The sequence below is a fragment of the Sparus aurata genome, chromosome 21 (genome assembly GCF_900880675.1).
Source record: "Sparus aurata chromosome 21, fSpaAur1.1, whole genome shotgun sequence".
Taxonomy (NCBI): Eukaryota; Metazoa; Chordata; class Actinopteri; order Spariformes; family Sparidae; genus Sparus; species Sparus aurata.
In genome coordinates, this window is record NC_044207.1 from 25,896,140 (window position 1) to 25,916,639 (window position 20,500).

General features: G+C 41.8%; 2 protein-coding genes across 5 annotated transcripts; one reads left to right on the top strand and one right to left on the bottom strand.

The window, feature by feature from the left end:
- Positions 1-102: 102 nt before the first annotated feature.
- armc6 (armadillo repeat containing 6) lies at positions 103-4,546 on the bottom strand. The gene is made up of 8 exons (XM_030401550.1): positions 4,415-4,546; positions 4,086-4,215; positions 3,168-3,253; positions 2,504-3,074; positions 2,239-2,384; positions 2,015-2,146; positions 1,699-1,836; positions 103-1,593 (listed from the first exon to the last, which is right to left on the bottom strand). Exons 2-8 carry the CDS (start codon positions 4,204-4,206, stop codon positions 1,381-1,383), a joined length of 1,407 nt encoding a protein of 468 aa, XP_030257410.1. The 5' UTR covers positions 4,207-4,215; positions 4,415-4,546; the 3' UTR covers positions 103-1,380.
- Positions 4,547-5,023: 477 nt separating this feature from the next.
- Positions 5,024-15,063, top strand: mau2 (MAU2 sister chromatid cohesion factor). 4 transcript variants are annotated; one of them, XM_030403994.1, is made up of 19 exons: positions 5,024-5,360; positions 5,496-5,513; positions 5,654-5,719; positions 5,837-5,932; positions 6,029-6,123; positions 6,204-6,231; positions 6,340-6,495; positions 6,689-6,835; positions 7,362-7,452; positions 7,547-7,650; positions 7,752-7,829; positions 8,058-8,123; positions 9,414-9,497; positions 9,607-9,656; positions 9,742-9,819; positions 9,913-10,024; positions 10,136-10,226; positions 11,727-11,854; positions 11,949-15,063. In XM_030403994.1, the coding sequence occupies exons 1-19, from the start codon at positions 5,127-5,129 to the stop codon at positions 12,021-12,023; spliced, it is 1,797 nt and encodes a 598-aa protein (XP_030259854.1). In that variant the 5' UTR covers positions 5,024-5,126; the 3' UTR covers positions 12,024-15,063. The 4 variants fall into 4 exon arrangements, with proteins under 4 accessions (XP_030259854.1, XP_030259855.1, XP_030259856.1 ...); XM_030403995.1 differs by having other exon boundaries at positions 9,916-10,024; XM_030403996.1 differs by lacking the exon at positions 6,029-6,123 and having other exon boundaries at positions 6,340-6,509.
- Positions 15,064-20,500: the final 5,437 nt, after the last annotated feature.

Sequence of the window (20,500 nt, forward strand, 5' to 3'; positions counted from 1 at the left end):
CTTGATTGTGTACACATACTTACACTGATTCTGAGTCTGATTTATGTACTAGATATGTAGTGTTTGTGTATGATGACATCTACACACAACCACACAGCAAGATAAAGGTGAGGCACCCAAAATGTATTTATCATAATCATTACATCACTGTTCAGTTACACACTGTGATGTTGTCAGTGGCAGGTCTACATATCAGAGGTCAGTCAGCATGTATGTTACAAATAAAAATACAACAACAAAAAGGAAATATTTAGCTCCAGTTAAAATATGAGGCAGTCAATGCATAACATTTTGTTCTGCCACCATGGGAAGGGAAACTGCACAAACTAGTGCAGATAAAGGAACATTTTACCCAAAAATTAACCTTCTGTCATTATCTACTCACTCCCACGCCAGTGGACAGTTGGGTGAAGTTTCATAGTCCACAAAACAATTCTGGAGCCTGAAAGAGAAACAGAGTTTCCACCATCTCCTTAATAAGTGAAGTAGATGGAGACTTGTTTTAAAATGTTAACAAAACCTGCTGTAAAACAAAAATAAAATGGCTCCATGTATAGATTTCAGCTTTAAACAGGTTGTAAATAAAATCTTTTCAAATCAATTTGGGATCTTTAGGCTTCCGGAGACTTGGATAACATCCGATCTGCTGCATGGACCTATTCTATGTTCTTTTTTTTGCTATTTGGGCTGTATTTTTCAGCACACCAATCTGATCAGGGTGCATGAGCTCGGCCATGCAGCAAGGTTGTAAATACTTTATTCTCATATCAATATGAGATCTCAGTGCTTCCAGATGACTTGGATTATGCTGTAAAATCTGTATGAAGCCATTTTATTTTGATTTTTTAACTTTAAAACAAGTCCCTATCAACTTCAGCTATTTGAGATAATGCTGCAAACACTGTTTCGCTGTGAAGCTCCAGAAATGTTTTGTGGACCACCATACTTCACCTGACTTTCCATCGGCATGGGGATGAAGAGATTGTGACTGGCTCCATAAAAAGTATTTGCACGACAGAAAATACATCTCATGAACATAAATGTGGCACATATATAAAATTGATCGTCAGAAGAATTGCAAAGTAACATTAATAGAAAAGAAAACATTTACAACAGAACTATTGACCCTTTTCGTGGTTGTCAAAGGCAGAAGGACTAAAAAACATAATCAACCTCTCAAAGGTGTTTTGTGGGCTCTGTGATTTGCTCACAAGCCTTTTCTACATCAACTACCTTTTTTTTACAAATATGTATAGCTGGGTAGGTGCATCTGCTTTAAGACTTGGCTATATTAACCAACATCCTAATATTTCATTTAGCCTAAAACTGCACTTAAGGGAACCTCATGGTGAAGGTGTACAGGGTTGTTCTCCTCTATGTTCAGTTGGTGAGGCTGCCATGTTTGCCGGTCCACAGCTCTTTGAGCTCCACCTGGCATCCCAGATCTCTGAGGGCCGCTTTACCCACGTCACCACAGTCTCGATGGGTCCTGAGCGCCTCGGCTATCAGGGCCTCTGCGCCCATCTCCAGGATCAATTGGTTGTAGTTATTCGTACGTGAAACCAGGTTTCTCAACAGCATACACGCCTGTTTCTGTTTACAAAGAAAAAAGATGAGGACAAAGAGAGTCAGCAGACTGTCACCGGGCCTGCTTTGTTTCTCTAGTAAGCACATGAATTATTAATGCACTCATATTACCTGCACGTTGACTGCATCAGTATGTGTCTTCATACTCTGAATAGCTGCCAAGGCACCTCCGTTCTCCATGATGGCTTTGCAGTTGTTGGGCTTACGTAGAGCGAGGACAGAGAGGCAAGCACAGCCCTGCTCACACACCTACAGCAGAACATGGACATAATATTATAAAATCTGCATCTGAATTTATTAATTACGCATAACTGGTTTTATCCAACAAAAAATAGTGTATAATAACATTTCTTTACTAAATCAGCGGTAAATGCGAGACTAAGCCGAGTCACATTCAGTTATTGTGCAGGTAATACTTTTAACTCACCGCAGAGTTGCTCGTGTGTCTATTCATGGCGATGACAATGAGCTGGACTCCACCAGCATTAACAACGGCATCTTTCACATCATCGTTTCCTGCTACGGCTCGTATTGCGCTGAGGACCTGCCGAACCAGCTCCTGCAATGGGAAAACCAGTTCAGTGGGCAAGAAAAAAACTGAAAAGGGGATTAATTTGTGTCACAATCCCACGTTTTTTAAGTTGGTTTTACCGCTGACTCGTAGCTGTCTGCGAGCAGTGTCATCATCAGTTTCAGTCCTCCCAGATCACAGATGTCTTGGCAGAACTCATTCCTTACAGCCAGGCGGGACAAGGTTGCACAAAGTTCACTCAGAACAGAAGTATTATTAGTGTGAGCTGTGAGGGAGGAACACAAGACAAAAAGGAAATACATTCATCTGATTTAGAAAAACACGAAACGTAGCAGAAGCAATTGTGCTAAACACTGACATAAACAAGTCATCATCTGGCCTCACCTTTCGCAGCCGCGATCAAAACCTTCAGTCCATTGTGCTCCAGAACAATCATCTTGGCGTGTTCATGAGCGTGTCCAAATGTAACTCGGACATCATCGTCGAAGGTCATGAATCGGAGAGCTGCAGAGGCCTCCTTGACCAGATCAGCACATCCACTGTGTTGTGTAATGGCACCAGTGATCAGAGGCAGGATGCCACCTTTTACCAAATCCTGTCTGTTCTGTTCATGTTTCAAACAGCAGTGGCGTACAGCGCGAATGACTACACGCGTCACAGAGGAGTCTGCCTGGTACTTCTTAAAGACATCAAGAAGGAACTGCTGGCCTTCTGCGTCCAACAAGTCCGGCTGTCCATCTGTCAGTGCAGCCAGAGCGGACAGGGTGGTCAACACAGCATCCTGCTCATCCATACTTTTTTTGCAGTAAGAGAGGATGACGGGGTAGGCATCTTTTTGGGCAGCCAGGTACCTCTGGGCAAATCCAAGTAAGCAATGCTCAGTGAAGCGTTTCATGTCTGCCGTCACTTCTGTAACACTGGTGGAGTCTTTTCCAATTCGGAGGGATTCCAAAGCCTGCAAGTAAAAAAAAAAAAAAAAGACATATTTCAGAGTGAAATTTGGATAGTTTTGTAGAAAGAAGACCCCTGCTTATGGAACAGCACTCACCTGTATGATCTCATGTGTTTGCTCTTCTGGTTTTTCATCAGATGCTACAGCTGGTACAGCTTTTACTATAAAACTGAGGTCGACACCTGTATCCACACATGAGGTTAAGTTTAATGCTTTGACACAGTACAAAACAGAGATAACTGAAGACAAACATGATTGTACAAGTGAAGCTACGGACAGCTGGAGATTGTACAGTATGCATGCAAAGATATGTTAGGTGGCAGTCAGGCAGGTGTGTACGAGTGTGTTCTCTTCATAAACGATGGAAGACGGATGACAAAAAATCAGGAAGTTACAACATCATTATCACAGGAGAACCTTTCACCACAGTTTTAGTTAAACTGCTGCATAAATCTATGTGTGGGTCAGTGGATCATTATTCCGAAGCCAGCACTTTATTTTGGGATGTAGGAGATGGAAAGTTAATACTTTATACTTAAATACTAATCTCCACATAAGGGTAGAGCGATGTTTATGTGTGGCAGTCTGTAAAGCCACTGAAAGCATTTTAATTGATTGAATTTAAGCGTTCAGGAAATGGATATATTCTCATTGCGAGATAAGGAAATTAGTCATCAGGCTTCAAGGCTCCAGTGAGATGTGTCACAAGAGAACATGATAAATAATGTAGTTGTTTTTATTGACGGAAGCATCTTCAGTTTAGCCATCAGTGATTATCCTTATTTTAAATTAAAGAATAAATCATACACAGACATATTGATAATATGCATTTGAGTTGGATCAGTTGTGTCATTCTGTTTCTCTCTGATGATTTATAAAACATACATATTATGTTATTATGAGCTGCTTTGGCTTAATCTCCATAGAGTCGACATACAAGCTCACCATCAACAGTCAATAACAAAACGTGTTCAGTGATCCACTTCCATCCATTGTCCTTTGTAGCTATGTTACCTTGAGACTCAAACTGCTCCACAGCCTCCCTCAAAGCCTCGTCAGGGTCCATCTCAAACTCCTCCATGTTCTCCTTGACAGCAGCGTCAAATGTTTCTTGGGTGATCCTCCGCTTCGCCATGTTTCCTCCCTGAAAGTGAGATAATGGTGATGTCAAAAGATGAGACTCATCACAGCCTCACCTAAGACAGCTAGCAATAGCTTTTGCTAGCTAAAACATGTCACGTTCCTGCTCTTGGTGACGAATACGGCTATTCAGATGCACACATGTAATTAAATAAGTCGTTTGTAATGTTAAGAAAATATATTGTCATAAATTTATCACTTAACTGTGAACCGCCGCCCTGTAACAGACAACCTGCTCAATTGTTATGAATGGACCAACAGCCACTGTCGATTTACGCACTTTCCGTATCCGTCTGCGTTCCCAACATGCAGCGTTAGAAACGAGCGCGGGGCGTGAATTGTGCGTAACAACGTACGTGAATAGTAACTTCCGCAAAAGTTCCCACTCGGATATACTCTCGGCTGAAACATGACAACAAAAGTATGGTCCACTACAAGAACCGCGTCATCTGACAAAGACTTTATTCATCAGCAGAGGGGTAAAAAAAATAAAATTACAAATTGAGTCGCTAATTATGTTTCGTATCAAGTGGAGGGAAGCGCGACGTGAATAGCCGTTACGTTTGAAATAAAAGATAGATAAACGGTTATCTCTTAGTGAAAGTTTTATGCTGATGACGTTCCCTTCAAAATAAAAGAGGAGTTTTTGTAAAGTAAAATGCTCCCCTGTTAAATCCCCTCTTCCAGTAGATATATATCGATAAACATGTTTTAGAATTATTATTATTATACTGTTGTGTCCCATAATTGCATTTTATAATCGCCTTACTGTTACTGATGTTGTTTTATTTTGACAAAATAAGACCGGAAGTTGTTATCCATGCATATGATACAGGTAGAAAACACAGGAGAGGCTGGCTGGACGTGGAAACATTGGTAGATTTTGCTGGTGTTTTTGTCTTCGGATGTCTCCAGATGTCAGCGAGCGCAGACGCCCCGGAGCCCTGGTACCTGGCTCTGCTGGGCTTTGCAGAACACTTCCGCACGTCGAGTCCCCCCAAGATCCGCCTGTGCGTGCACTGTCTGCAGGCGGTGTTTCAGTTCAAGCCGCCTGCCAGGGTCGAGGCCCGGACTCACCTGCAGCTGGGCTCGGTGCTGTACCGACACACGAAGAATAGCGAGCTGGCCCAGACTCACCTGGAGAAAGCGGTGAGATCCCAGGCTGTGGTGGCACCTGATAGTGAGCATGTGCACCAGTGTGTGTTGCTTTTTAATTAGTTACTCAAATTAAAAACTCAGTGTGATGCTTACACTAATACTTACCTTTCTTATTTTTCTCCCCAGTGGTTTTTGTCACAGCTAGTATCCTTTTTGTGTACAATTGCATTCAAACTGATCCAAGGTGTGTTCCCTCCTCAGTTTCATAATAAGGTGATGGATTGATCTTGGCACTAACCCTGCTGATGATGTGACAGTGACAGTTTCTTAATGATTTGTATCAGATCTCTCAATTTGAAGATGTGAAGTTTGAAGCAGCGAGTATTCTATCAGAGTTCTACTGTCAACAGGTAGGTGCATCCAGTCAGCCTGCAATAATGATAATAATAATAATGATAATAATAATAATAATAGTTAGGCAAGGCTTTTTTTGCTCTCATTAACTCACCTGTTTGTCTATTTTCAAGACCTTGGTGGACTCTGCGAAACCAGTGCTGCGGAAGGCCATCCAGATTTCTCAGCAAACTCCCTACTGGCACTGCAGACTGCTTTTTCAGCTAGCAGTAAGACAATATCATGTTGTTCCAAACATACAGATATTTATTGAATTCATTTGAAGCCTGTTTGATTTATGTGTGGGATGTTTCTCTGTCTGTTAGCAACTGCATGCATTAGAGAAGGACTTGGTATCTGCGTGTGATCTCCTCGGAGTCGGAGCAGAGTATGCACGAGTCATGGGCTCAGAGTACACGAGGTAGACTGATCAGATGTATGTTCTAACACACTTCAACGCTCATGATCTCACATTAAGTTGGTCTTCTTCGTTTCCCGCAGAGCTTTGTTTTTGCTGAGTCAAGGAATGGTGAGCTGAAATCCTTCTCTGCTGATTAAAGGCACATTGTGTGTTATAATTCGGCTGCTTTCTCACCACGCGTCTCTGTGAACTGGATGTGCATCTGTGGCTCTGCAGCTGCTGCTAGTGGAGCGGAAGCTGGGCGAGGTGCACCCTCTGCTGACGCTGTGCGGGACCATAGTAGAAAGCTGGCAGGGACACCCCATTCAGAAGGAGTCCCTCAGGGTGTTTTTCCTGGTGCTGCAGGTCACACACTACCTGGACGCTGGACAGGTACAGCTGTGTCAGTATGTCTCACTACACACTGCATCAAGAGCTGCATGTTAAAGTCATATCGTTTAGTGTTTTTCACTAATCTGATGCTTAATGTGCTTGTTTAAGCCAGTTTAATGATGACAGTATGACATTATTGATAAAATACAATGCAAAAAGTAACAAATAGTATTCGTTTCTATGTTGTGTTCAGGTAAAGTGTGTGAAGCCGTGCCTGAAGCAGCTGCAGCAGTGTATCCAGACCATCTCCACCATCCAGGATGACGAGATCCTTCCCGCCAATCCAGCAGCTCTCTTCCACTGGCTGCCCAAAGAGCACATGTGTGTGCTTGTGTACCTGGTATGATGTTGTCACACAGATGCAGACAGGTGTTGTTCCTTTAAAGGGACAGGTCAAGCCAAAAATCAAAGATGCATTCTTTTCTTTTTACCTTTAGTTTTGGTGAGAGTTGCTGAGTTTTAGACATGTCAGCCTTCTCTTGGATATAAAGGAAATAGAAAGCACATGTAGGAACTATTTTCTTTCTACCGAACTACACCCACTGTCTGTATCACCTCGCAGAAGAAAGCATGCGTCTACTCATGGTCGAGAAGCTTGCAAACTAAGCTAGATAACGGTACAGCCCAATCCAGGAGGACGCCGTTAACGTTCACGTTCCTTGTTTTGCTGAGCGCCATCCAGCTTCATTATATTCAAGAGAAGGCAGAAGTCTCGACACCTCATCTCCAAAACTCTGCATCTCTCACCAAAACAATCTAAATGGCTGATGGACATTAAAAAACATAATCATGCATTCAGGAGCACGTCCTGTATAATGCCGCTGCAACATAATGTGCCTTGTTTTGTTTTTTTTTTTGTCCAAAAGGTGACGGTGATGCACTCGATGCAGGCGGGCTACTTGGAGAAGGCCCAGAAGTACACAGACAAAGCTCTCATGCAGCTGGAGAAGCTGAAGAGTAAGTTTGCTGGAACACGCTCACACTGCTTATTTCCCCCCTTGATGACGGTGACGTTGAACCAACTCTGATCTGCCCGTGTGTGTGTTCAAAGTGCTGGACAGCAGTCCCATCCTGTCCACGTTCCAAGTCATGCTGCTGGAGCATATCATCATGTGCCGGCTGGTCACTGGACACAAGGCCACGGCTTTACAAGAGGTGCGCCATCTGCTGTAGCAGCCCAGACTCTGAAACAGCAGGGGGTCGTTTGAGCTTTTTGACGATAGCTTAAGGTCGTGACGAGTGCTCTCTGTGTTTAGATTTCTCAGGTTTGCCAGCTTTGCCAGCAGTCTCCCAGACTGTTTACGAGTCATGCTGCTCAGCTTCACACACTTCTGGTAAGTCTGCAAGCAAAAGAAGCACGCCTTTGTTGAAGCATGACATGAATGATGATAGATTCCAGTGAAATATCCAGTATAACAATCATGTGTGCAGCTCAACCAGTACATGTTGGTTTTGGGCCTCGGTTGCAGACAGAGGAGTAGCTGTTGAACTGCTCGCTATTTAAAAGGTGCATCTGTCTCAGATAATATGAAGCCTTACCCTCCGTTTTTTTTCTGTGTCAGGGCCTCTACTGTATCTCTGTGAACTGCATGGATAACGCTGAGGCTCAGTTTACTGCTGCTCTGCAGGTAAGTCTCTTATCATCCCTGTTAAGACCCCTACACACCACACTGACGTCAGAGAACTAGCAGCGACAAAGGCCGACTGCGTCGTGTCACGTCAGTTTCGTCAGGGCAAAAGAAAGATGCACTTGAACACACCGCAAAGACTACAGCTGGCAGCCAACAAGCTTGTACGCTCCGTGCCTGCGTGACAGAAAAATACCTCTCTGCAGTTATACTAACCGCTGTTACGATTAAGCAGCATTTTTTGACACCGCTCTTGCTAATAATGCCGCTCCTAATGGAGAATATGTCAGATGAAAAGTTGCAAATGGCAAAGGAGGAAACACGAGGAGAAACTGCACTAAGTGGGTGAAAATGCAGCAACAGACTAAAGGGCTTAGACTTAGACTTTATGATCACAAGTGGAAATTCCTTTTCACAGCACAGTGTCTGTCAGACAGACAGTACACACACCAGCGTACAAAAATAGTACACACAACAACAACAACACCTTAAAAAAAACACACACACAGTACCAAACAGCAATTTTAAAAACCACACTCAGGTCTGTTCAGCGAGGCCTATCATTTAGGACAGTTCCCTTTCTTTTTCCGCTTCCCTTTCCTGCGCTGATCCGCTCACCTGAACTGCCAATCAGAGTGATTTCTTTCACTGACGAGCCGCCGCTGTCTCTGCCTGCTGAATCAGCCAAAAAAAGCCTCCGACAGCGCCAGCAGCGCGGGACACATCGCACTGAGCAGAGCCCCCGACACTCAGTGGTTATCCTGACAAAGTCCGACAGCCTTTGGATCACACGGGTCCCTTTGGAGCGTGAACCCTCTCAAATCTCCTGGGTTCATCCAGATATTTGAATCTCAGTCATCATTAATCCACCAGCATGTCTAATTAAATTGTCATAATTCCTGAAGACAAAAGTGGACAATGACCAAGTCATATTTTTTGACATTTTAAAAGAGAATATATCTATTTTTTTCATTTTTTCAAAAGCACATCATAAATGCTAAGACTGCAAAAACATCAAATATATGGATATTTTTGACCAAATATGAATATTGCGACAACACCGTAGGGATGATTATTGGTACTTACCCCACAATGTGATTTTTGCTAAATAATTTTCAGAAATGTGGATTTTAGATCACTTTACTCTTTTTACTCTTTACTCTCACGAAGCCTTTTAAACCAAAAAAATATCCCAAATCTAGGAAGATATAGTGTCACATCACAATATAATAGCCATGTATATATTGCCCACTCCTATAATGGAGTTATATATATTTTTTCTTCTATTAGATGACAACACACCAGGAGCTGTGGACATTTATTGTGACCAACCTGGCCAGCGTCTACATCCGGGAAGGCAACAGACATCAAGAGGTCAGGAAGCAGCTCCTTCTTCCCTCGTTTAAACATTTACAAATTAACATTTATGTGGAGTTTTTTTCTTCAGCTTGGTTCAAACATTTTGGTTTTTTTTAATCAACAGCTGTACAGCCTTCTAGAGAGGATTAATCCTGATCATAACTTTCCTGTCAGGTAACTACAGATGCATTCTCACGTCATGTACATTTGTTGAATGTTTTTTTTCTTGTCGAGTTTCAAACTAATATACCTTTTTCAGCTCTCATTGCCTTCGAGCTGCAGGGTTTTACATCAGAGGGCTCCTGTCTTTCTTCCAGGGACGTTACAACGAGGCCAAGTGAGAACGCCTTACATTTACATTTAATATTTGTGCTTTAAAAGTGGCATTTAATGCTGATCTCAAGCTTATCATGTAAACTTGCATCAACAGAAGATTTCTACGGGAGACCCTGAAGATGTCTAATGCTGAGGATCTGAACAGACTGACTGCCTGCTCGCTCGTCCTACTGGGCCACATCTTCTTTGTCCTGGGCAACCACAGGGTGAGTCTACAGATTTATCACATCTCCCCTTCATTAGACTAACACACTGTAGAACCTGTATCTGTGAACTGCAGCTGTAATCTTTACTACTTGTCTGTTTCCATATTCCAGGAAAGTAACAACATGGTGGTTCCCGCCATGCAGCTGGCCAGCAAGATCCCAGACATGTCTGTGCAGCTCTGGTCCTCTGCACTCCTCAAAGGTACAGCGGTCCCTCAGCATAAACTCACAGTGAGGTTCATGTTTGAAGGTGTAGAAGAAGAAGAAGACAGGTTTATATTTTGGCCTGACGGGGGCGCTAAAGAACAGCTCATAGTGTCCTGAACTCGAATGACTTCAACCTGTATGTAGTACAAATGTGCTCAGTAAATTAAAAGCTCTCCCCTTTTTTATTTTGATTTCATCAGATCTCAAACGTGTGGAGGCCCAGACTGTTCAATATTTAATGATTTGCTAAATAAGTCATTAAATAATTACATTAAATTAGTCTAAAATAAATAAATGAAAACATATTTCGTCATATATTAAACCAGTTGTTTTGGAAATGTTGTTTTTAATCATTTTAGTCAGCAGTTTTTTATGTAATAACAGACATTTCTTGTTTTTAGAAGCCTTTTTTTCATTTCTTGACGGCATTTTTTCACATAAGATTTGATTTCACGCCACTTTTTTGGGACACATTTTGTTTGAAGACATTGATGTTGCCTCTTAAGATGGCAAACTTAACGAATGCTGCCAGATTTGTCCAGTCAGCAGCTGTTTGCTTGAGCAACAACAACGCCAAAGTCATTCTGAATCTAAACTGACTAGCCTGCACTGTCAATATACACAGTACAGACACAGAGGAACTAACACCGCTTAGCTTCATACGCTGCCTACCGAGCTAGCTGGGCAGAAGCTAATGTGAGCTGGATAATTCAGAGTTACCTCTACAACATGTTTAATCACATTTCAGCCAGGAATCACTGCGCAGAGCTAGATACACAACTCTGTGAAGATTATGAAAACAGCCTCTGTGCGGTTGTAGACAAACATTGCTACCGCTGGCTCTTCACACTGATGCTGAGTAATAATTTATGCTCACAAGCCAGCTGAGCTACTGAGCTAAACAGGCAGCATCTGCAGCCGTGCAGAGATAAATAAATAAAAGATGTTTGTCATGACTTTCTGTGATATTGATGCTGCCTTAGCTAACAGAAGCTAACTGGCTAAATGTGGTGGCTGTTTTTGAGCTTGCAAGAACAAAAAATACATGACTTTGTTATGAAAAATGTGTAACAAATTGCATTTCATAACATTTAAAAGGATATTATAATAATGTCTTCTTCAAAAGGCTGGTTCCTTCACATATTGTATTTAATTTATGCATGTGAATATTTCATAATGTCTCTTTCATCTGTTTAATATTGAAAACTTTGGAGTATCGGTGTCTGAATCACAGATGTACAGACTGATGTTTCATTTTTAAGCCTCTAACAGGGTAAAACAGCTGATGGTGATACAGGGAGCGATCCCTTTGCAGAGGAGGCAGAGACACCTTGTTCTCTTTCAGTTGTGGCATCAGTACATGAACATCACAGAGTAATGAAGCCACAACTGAATAAGAAGTGGCCAAGGCTTAGCAAATGTAACAATGTGGCTGAACCAACACAAAATCACTCTGAGGTGGATTCCGATTGCCACAATGATCTTCTCCCATCAGATCTGAACAAGGCCTGTGGGAACAGCATGGACGCCCACGAGGCAGCTCGGATGCACCAGAACTTTTCCCAGCAGCTCCTGCAGGACCACATCGCGGCCTGCAGCCTCCCTGAACACAACCTCATCACCGTAAGCACAGCACCAATTAGTCAACCCACAAACAGTGAGCCTGGATTTTTTTTTAAAGGTACTATGAAGTAACGTGTGATGTGTTGTGTTCCAGTGGACGGACGGCCTCCCTCCTGTGCAACTCCAGCCTCAGAACGGACCCACAACAAGCCTGGCCAGCCTGCTCTGAGAGCAAAACCCCCACCCTGACAGGGAGAAGGAGACGCAGGAGAGCGATTGCAGGAAAAAAATAACATGAAAAAAAAGGAGCTGCAGCTGATGAAGGGGTGAGAGGAAGAGGAGGCGTGATAATGAAATCAGGAAGTGCACTGTGTCGTCTGGCAGGCTTCCATTCGGTCCATTCCTTCATTTATTTGGGGCACTGGGGCATCAGGGCTGGATTTTTAAGTAATTGAAACTTTCTGGAGAGCATAATGAGCTCATGTTTTATTACACTGACACAGTCTGGAGTAATTGTAAGAGTGTATCCGAGGAAATATGCTGAGAAAATTGATACAGTATTAATAACTGTGCGGCTTGTGTATATAAAGCAGCCAGTTAGCTTAGCTTAGCAGAAAGACTGGAAACAGAGCGAAACACTTTAATAGCACTGGTATGTGGATTTTGTTATGTTTGGACGGGCCCAGGCTACCCCCTTCTCCATTTTTATGTTTATTTAGGAATCCCCAGTAGAAGCTAAGGGATTTGTCTCTAGTTTTCTGAAGGTCTGGGACATAAAAATGCAATACAGACGTACATTAAGAGAGAAATTAAGAATGAGGCGATAGAAGAGCTCAAGCCAGAAAGAAAACGAAAGAAAATTTGGCAAGCTCAGTTTGCTATCTGCTGGACAGAGTGGTATCTAGCTTTTCATCTAACTCACAGCAAGAAAGCGAATAAGCATATTTGCTGAGATGTCTAACTTTCCCATCACAGGGTCCCTGTTATGTGGAGTTTTCTTGTAAACGAACAAAAGTTTTGTTTGTGCTGAGTGTTGCTCACCAAAAGGCATCCTGTGTAGCTTGTGGAGTAACTTCTTCTGTAAAAACTTGCAAAGCAAATTTTTTTTTAAAAGAGATTTCAATCCAGCATAGTGTACAACCCGCTGTGGGGATATCCTTCATACAGTCGTGTGTTCACGGAGCGACTGAGCCTTTCCGAGGAAGCTCCTGATACCATCACCTGTTACAAGGTTACAAACCCCACGATAGAAACTTGGTCCATTGTGCTGCTAAAGGTCAAAAACTCCAGAGGGAACCTTTTTAAATTCAAGCAATTTGTCGCCTTCATTAAGATAATCTCTTAACTCGATTTCTGAAGACCATCGTGGAGGTTTTTTCAGATGAAGTAAAGAGCAAAACTCTTTTCAAGACTGAATTAGCATCAGACTCGGTGTGTTGTCGTGCGTGAACTCAATATCTGTCTTCTGAATACACTGTTCGGTCAGTTCTGGCATCAGATACATTTGGATATACGGCTGACTATTTATCTGTAATGATCTTAATGTGGTGTGGTGGTATGTTTGATATGGGCGAGGGTGAGCGGACAGCTGCGTATGTGGTGAACTCACTGAAGGGGAACAGATGTGAGCATTCATGAGGCAGAAGACACTTTAACCCTGTATTAGATGTAAGAGAGTCCGAACCAGCTGCTTGCTTTACACTGAATCGTATTTATTCACGTGTTGATGGTGTGGAGACTCACTGTGATGCATCAGCACTCCAGTCGTTTGTGGGCACAATTTGCTGCCTGACTGCACCTCCCTTTAAATGATCACAGCGTCACCCTCACTGCGGTGTCTGTTGATATGCCGCGCACACGACGAGTAATAATCAGAAAACAAACCGGCTGTTACCTGTTTGCACATGTTGTTTCACGATGAAACTCACATTTGAACCTTTTCCATGGGAGCGTTTTTCACACCGGCGGGTTTTTATCTCGTGTTCTGTTGTACTCAGTTCTTCCAGACGATGGCAGCATAAATCTGAGTTTAGCTTATTTATTTCATGCTTTTCATTGTACCAGATACTTTTGCTGCTCGCCATTATTGTTGATTACCGTTTGATATATTATCAAATAACTGGTAGGGCTTGATTTGTTCAGACTTTATTTATGTTTTATTCAGTAAAGACATTCGTTACACATATTTCTGTTCCGACTGAGCTCAGTGTTTCAAAATAAACTACTGAGTTTAGTCATTCTCAAAGTTATTAGTGCAATAAAAATACAGTATAGATGTCATTAATTGAATTGGCATCTTACCGTATGTTATAAAACTTTATTTATTTTTTCTCAGTTTTCACTGTGCTTCAACACATCTACCACTTTTTGTAAATAAAAATTCTAAAAGCAGAATGACTTGATTCTTCTTATTTTATAAGCCATTAAAGGATAAGTTCACCCAAAAATGACAATTCAGTCAATGTCTGCCCACCACATGCTGGCAGAATGTCAGGTGAAGTTCCGAGTCCACAAAAAAAACAACAACGAAAAATAAACAGCCGGCATAATCCAAGCTTCTGGAAGGCCCATAATCCCAAATTGATTTGAAAAGACGTTGTTTTCAACCTTTTTAAAGCAGGAATCTTCACTGTATTATCTGAGCTCAAAGCGTTTGGCGCTCACCCCGTCCTTTGTATTATTGTGGTATATATGTGAGGACTTTTATCTTTTTTTAATACTGCTTATATTTAAGTATTTATGTTTATTTGTCAAAACACGAGCTGCTAAACTGTGTTTGGTTGTTTCTGAAAAAATGACAATAAACATCTATTCTATTCTATTCTGAAGCGGGTACATGAGCTCCATCACACGTCAGAGGAGACTTGGATCATACCAGACAAGCTGTATGGAGCCATTTCATGTTTTTTTTTAGTTCTGGGGGTTTTTTCTTTCCCAAATCTTCTTCAGCTGTGAATTTCGAAACAGATTCGATGAAGCTCCAGAAATGTTTTGAAACTTCACCCGACTTTCTATTAGCATGAGGGTGAGCAGCTAATGCCAGTTTTTTCGTTTTTGGGTGAACTGATCCTTTAATAATCAGTCAACTGCAGCTACATGAAACATGAAAAGAGTGGGAGGATGCGATGAGTGCAGAGGTGTGCAGACGTTCAGCGTGCTGCAGTTTGACTTGACGTCAGCAACGACACCACATGTTAAAACAAGGCTCACCTCAGGAATGATCAGCAGAAAAGACAAACAGTGGAAGAAATAAAACAGATGAGTTTTGACTTTGTCATTGTTTCATTTCATTATGCAGGAAAAGTAAAGTGTCACTGCTCTTAATACATAGAGCTGATCTCCAAGGAACAACTGAATGAACTGAGGAATATCATGTATGTCCAACTCGGAGGCCATCGGTTCCTCAAGGGAGATCAGGATCATCAAAGGTCATTAAATGCCTCGTGTTTCAGATCACACCCAGTTGCATCCGGCTGCCTGCGAGGTTGTTTTCAGCTTTTCGAAAAAAAGAGGACGAGTGAGTGTTTCTCTTTGAGTGAAAGAGAAACAAAGAGGAAGAATCAAAGCAGCAGGTGGTGGGTGAGAGAGGGATGATTGGGTGTTTGTTATTCAAACCTCAGTATCCTGAATCAAAGACAAGAAGTTTGGTGTCTGAGCTGGAGAACTGAGATGTTGCAGCTCATTCTCCCGTGAGGTGACACGCGTCAGGCAGGTAAAGTGCACCAGGGACTGCGATGATCCTGCTGGGTTTCACTCTTCAGTGAGCAGCCAGCCACAGAGGGAGACACACACGACAAGTAACTGCACCACATGTAACTACACCAGAGTAATCTGATTATAAAGTGGTAACTGCCCTACATTACGCTCAATGTGCTCGGCTGAGATCTGAAATTTTGTCAATTATGGTTGAAACTTTAAATTTTTCTTATGTTTTTATTTATAATTTGTGAAACCGGAAGTTGACATACATTTTGTACTATGATGGTGTTTTGTAGTCCCATGTGGGGATTGGCCAGATATTGGCATGACACAGAAATTAAAAATAATATAAAATCTATCTATCTATCTATCTATCTATCTATCTATCTATCTATCTATCTATCTATCTATCTTCCAATTTTTCTATTTCATTTGATTAATAAAACAATAATTTGCCATGAAATAAAATATGGTTCTGTACAGGATCTGTATCATAAAGTACTTTAAAACTAATTCAAAAAAATATTTGAATCTACAAAAATATACTTATGCTCAGCTTTAAGGGAGATAAAACAGATTCAAATATTCACCACATGAGAGCCGATTTTGACTAAACCAAAAATGAAAGTAAACTCACAGAGACTTACATTGTCAGTCGTCTTGATTGACATTCATAAAGCATCTTATTTTGAAATGTTACACTCGCTCGCCAGCGTTTTTCAAGTATGAACATGAGCTCATGCAGCCGGTCGGTTGCAACACGCAGACCCCCTCCGAGAGCTCATCTATTTATGTTTCCATCACATAAAAATACATTTCAAAATCGACCATGATTACATCAGACTGTAATCCTCTTCGCTGCTCTCTTATTTTCTATCACCGGCTGGTGTCGACAGACTTGTTCACCAGGAGGAGGAGGGTTACTGAGCACTGAAAAGTTTTGGGACGCTCGAGGTGTCTTGGACGCAGCTGAAAGGAGCCATTTCCTGCCAAATAGTGAGCCCCGTCTAATCGTGACTGCAGCAGCTACTTCCTGCATTGTTACAGTACTTAATGAGGATTAAGTTGAAGCTGTCATGTTGTAAGGGGGCGGCCATTAGGCCTCCTCCACATGGAGAGGGGAGGGAGAGGAGGGAGGTCTGACCTCACCTCTGTCTGATTTCAGAGCTGGAGCCTCACCTGCACTGGACCTGGTGTCTGACTCTGTCCTGACACAGCTGTAGAATATGAAGAATTAAATAAAATAATGTTTTCACATCACCGTAGTTGTGTAACAGTTAGCCTGTAAACAATGAGTAAACAAAATATGTAGCCTGCAGTTCTTGAATAGATGAGGTGGACAAACAGGACCAGCTGACAGTATTATATAACACAACACAACACAACAATGTTTCAAAAAACACCATTCAAAAAGACTGTGACCTCCTCTCATGACCTGACTTTTATGATAAGCTCCAAATAGGTAGTTATGATTACAAGGAGTTTTTACAGCTCTTGCATTTTTTATCAAAGACATATTAACCCTTTCATTAACTAGTGGTTGCAGGGCCGATTAAACCCTGAGAAGAAAATATGACCAGGTCTCTCTAAAACATTATAAGCTTTTTCATATTTTATTATTCAACTATTTGCTTATTATGTCTGTAAATATTTCTCAATATTAAGTATCAAATTTAGTTTGAGAGTCTTCTCTATAAAGCCAGAAATCCTTATACTTTCATACTTTCCAGTAATACTTATTGGAAATGTATTTATTTATAAGTATGTTTTAAGAGTTAAATGTTTTCAGTCTTTACTAGAATCAGCTAAATAAATAACAATCAAGTTTACTTTTAGCCACACTTGCTGTGTAAATCTAGGGATTGTACTATGAGTCGGTCGTTCACATCATCACAACATCTCAAGAGGTTCTGGCTCGATCACCATGAAACCTTGTCCAAACATTTGTGGTCCAAAGAAGATGTATCCTAATATACTTTGGTGATCCCCTGACTTCTAGCTTCACCGTGAGACTGAGATTTTTGTGTTTGAGTGAAATGCCTTGACAGCCACTGCCTGGATCGCCATTACATATGATAAATGTATTCATGTTCCCCAGAGGAGACATCCTAAAATGTTCTCTTATTTTTTTATCCAGTGCCACCAGCAGTTCAGTTTCAGTTATTCATTTAAATGTCTGACATGTGCAACACAGACTGAAACACATTTTAGCACATACAGTGTATTCTTGACCTCCTCTAGCACTACTGCTGACTTCAATAATCTTTGTTTCAAAGTGAAATGTCTCAATAAATATTGGATATCCATTCAATTCATACCCTAAAATGAACTGGGGCAGAATACCACCTGAGTAACAACTACCTGCCACTGTTGCCAAGTTAGCTGCAAGCAGTCCCAACAGGATGTTGGTGTTGATTACACTGCGAACACAGGAGCTGTAGGCCGCTGAGAAGAAGAGGTTCTCTGGCCCAGGCTGGAGGGAATCCAGCAGGGAATGCTTGCAGGGAGTGGCCCACCAAAGGGCACCAGAACTGGAGCCGGACAAGTGGGCAGTGGACCAGGTTCAGAAGCCTCTAAGTGAACACGGCTGGACCGGTACCAAACAAAGCCTTCTGAAACCAACAGAGGCTAGTTTGACGACAGGACTCTGACTCCAGAGACATGGTGAGTTCAGGTGGGGACAGAAGACATGAGAAGCAGGAGGACAGGCCATAGAGAGGTCAGTCATCAGTCTGCACCCACCTCCGGACGACTGAGCTGCACTCGGACTGTCACCTCGTTTGGTACAAAGTGGTATTACAATACAGGCCGGGGGTTAGCATGTTAGCATGCTAACTATAGATAACTCTGAAACACAACACATAGACGTCTTTGACATGACGTCAAAAATGTTATTTCTTTTCTGGCTGCTGATATTTTAGTTAATTATTGAAAAAAAATCTTACATATAACAGCTTTAATGTCTTTGTTTACTTTCATCGTCCGCCTGACTTTTTATCTTTTCACTCAACTTATAAAAGTTTAAAGTCGTGCCAAAAAAACACACCACAATGTAAATACCTTTACGTTGTTATTACTGACTAAGGTTATACCTGCTCGTCCCTGGATCCACAGGAAGAGGGACAAAATTATCAGAAATATCCATCATTATCCATAAACTCAAGAGTGTCGTTTCATTTTTGCTTTGGGCAGGGTGATTATGAGAAGACGGCCTCTTGGCACAGATTTTATTGCATTTATACGAGGCAATCTGTAGCCTCAGGAGACGGAGTGGTGGGATGAGAGGACGGAAACAATCAGGCTTGATGACGCAGCATCATCCAGAGAGGGCTCTTTTTTTGTCATTTAAAGAACAGCAGGATAACGCTGACAAAGCACTCAAACAGCCCAACCCCCCACCTGTTAGAGAAGAGCAGTCCCCTACCCACTTCAGTCTTCATGGACTTCTCTCAGATCACAGCATTTCAAACACATATGTGTGTATGTGCAGTGATATGGGTGTTTGTGGATGGCAGGGGATTAGTTCAGTTCACAGAGACGCTTTGAAGGTCTTGTCATGAAAGAGGCAGCCAGCTGGATCCTTTACGGAAGCGATATCGCACCTTCTGACGTGGTAACCCTGCTGCGTATGTGCGCCGGACTTGGATGTATGGATCTGACACTGCAACCCTGGTTGACTGGTCATTAATGCAACAATCCCATTAAACCCTTCTGTAAAGTTAGATGTGCAACACTGCATGTTGTAAGGTGCAAGGATGGTGTTGCAGAGGAGTTATCTGACAGTGGATGCAGGAATCTCTGTGGGTCAATGTGGGAATTATATGGTTTGGGAGGGTGGTTTAGATTTTCATGTGGGGGGGTCAAGCAAACAATTGTGGTGCTAGTGTTAGTTTTTAAGAGACATGAGGTAATAATATGCTGATGGTGCCGATGCAGGTCCCTGTCGAGAGCATAGAGGTAAACATGAAGCTGAGGCTGCTGGTGTGAGTCTGGGGGTTAAGATGACGCTGGAGCCGCCAGACTTTACATGTAAGAAGACATATGAACAATACCACATATTTAAACATTAGAACCGCAGTCACAATATCAGATTTTAACTCCACAATTATTGTTCACAGTAATATCAGGATATCTAGCCACAGTGGTTAGAGTGTGGTGCTGCAGCAGTAGTAGCCCCACACTGTGGTAGCAGCTAGGTAGTTACCACGTTGACAACCAGTTTTAAAGGCTCTATATATGAGATTTTGATCTTTAATATATAAGCAAACAACTACTTGCTATATAAAGATACAGTGAGGTAACAGCATCCTGACCAGAGTGTAAAGTCTCACTTCCTGTGTGTGTGTGTGTGTGTGTGTGTGTGTGTGTGTGTGTGTGTGTGTGTGTGTGTTTTGACCCCCAACTTCTCTGCTATTTGTTTTTGGTGTCCATGTGTGAGTGCAGCTGCTAAAAAGGCTCCAACTCGACCCAGAGCTGGTGTTTCCTCTTCGCTACGAACAAGTCACTTGATGGATGCATAACTGTGTAGGCTAAAGTCGGCACGATAGCTGATGTAGCGTTACTGATGTTATGAATTTGTTTTGCAAATATTGTAATCACACAATGTCACTGAATGTCGTGCGTAGCACCTTTAAAAGAGATGCTTGATTATTTATATTATTATATGTGGATTATTATGTACTATCAATATTAAATGAATAAATGTCACAGTTTCCGTATTGCCACACCTCTATTGTGTTGTAAGTAAAATTCCTGGCATGGCATGATTGAATTCGAGGAGGCTCTTGGGGACAAAAAGTTGCTCTCGGGCCTTTAAGCCTCTTTAAAAACACTGCCTCACAGTTTACATCCAGTACGATGCACACTGCACATGGCCTCAGGCTTCCTTTGTGTCTGTTACTGTTGCTATTTTGAATTAAACGCAACTTTATTTAGGAATATATGCTGCACAAACAGAATATAAACAAAAAAAAAACTTTAGAAATTAGATTTTAAAACTATATTTAG

Bases quoted from the DNA above. Each gene is read 5' to 3' on its own strand.
- armc6 (XM_030401550.1), bottom strand. From the start codon at position 4,206: ATGGCGAAGCGGAGGATCACCCAAGAAACATTTGACGCTGCTGTCAAG. The intron at 2,147-2,238 runs GTAAAACCAACT...TTCCCATTGCAG, and splicing joins CAGACAGCTACGAGTCAGCG to GAGCTGGTTCGGCAGGTCCT. The intron at 1,594-1,698 runs GTAATATGAGTG...CTTTGTAAACAG, and splicing joins CTGATGCAGTCAACGTGCAG to AAACAGGCGTGTATGCTGTT.
- mau2 (XM_030403994.1), top strand. From the start codon at position 5,127: ATGTCAGCGAGCGCAGACGCCCCGGAGCCCTGGTACCTGGCTCTGCTG. The intron at 6,496-6,688 runs GTACAGCTGTGT...TGTTGTGTTCAG, and splicing joins ACTACCTGGACGCTGGACAG to GTAAAGTGTGTGAAGCCGTG. The intron at 8,124-9,413 runs GTAAGTCTCTTA...TTCTTCTATTAG, and splicing joins AGTTTACTGCTGCTCTGCAG to ATGACAACACACCAGGAGCT.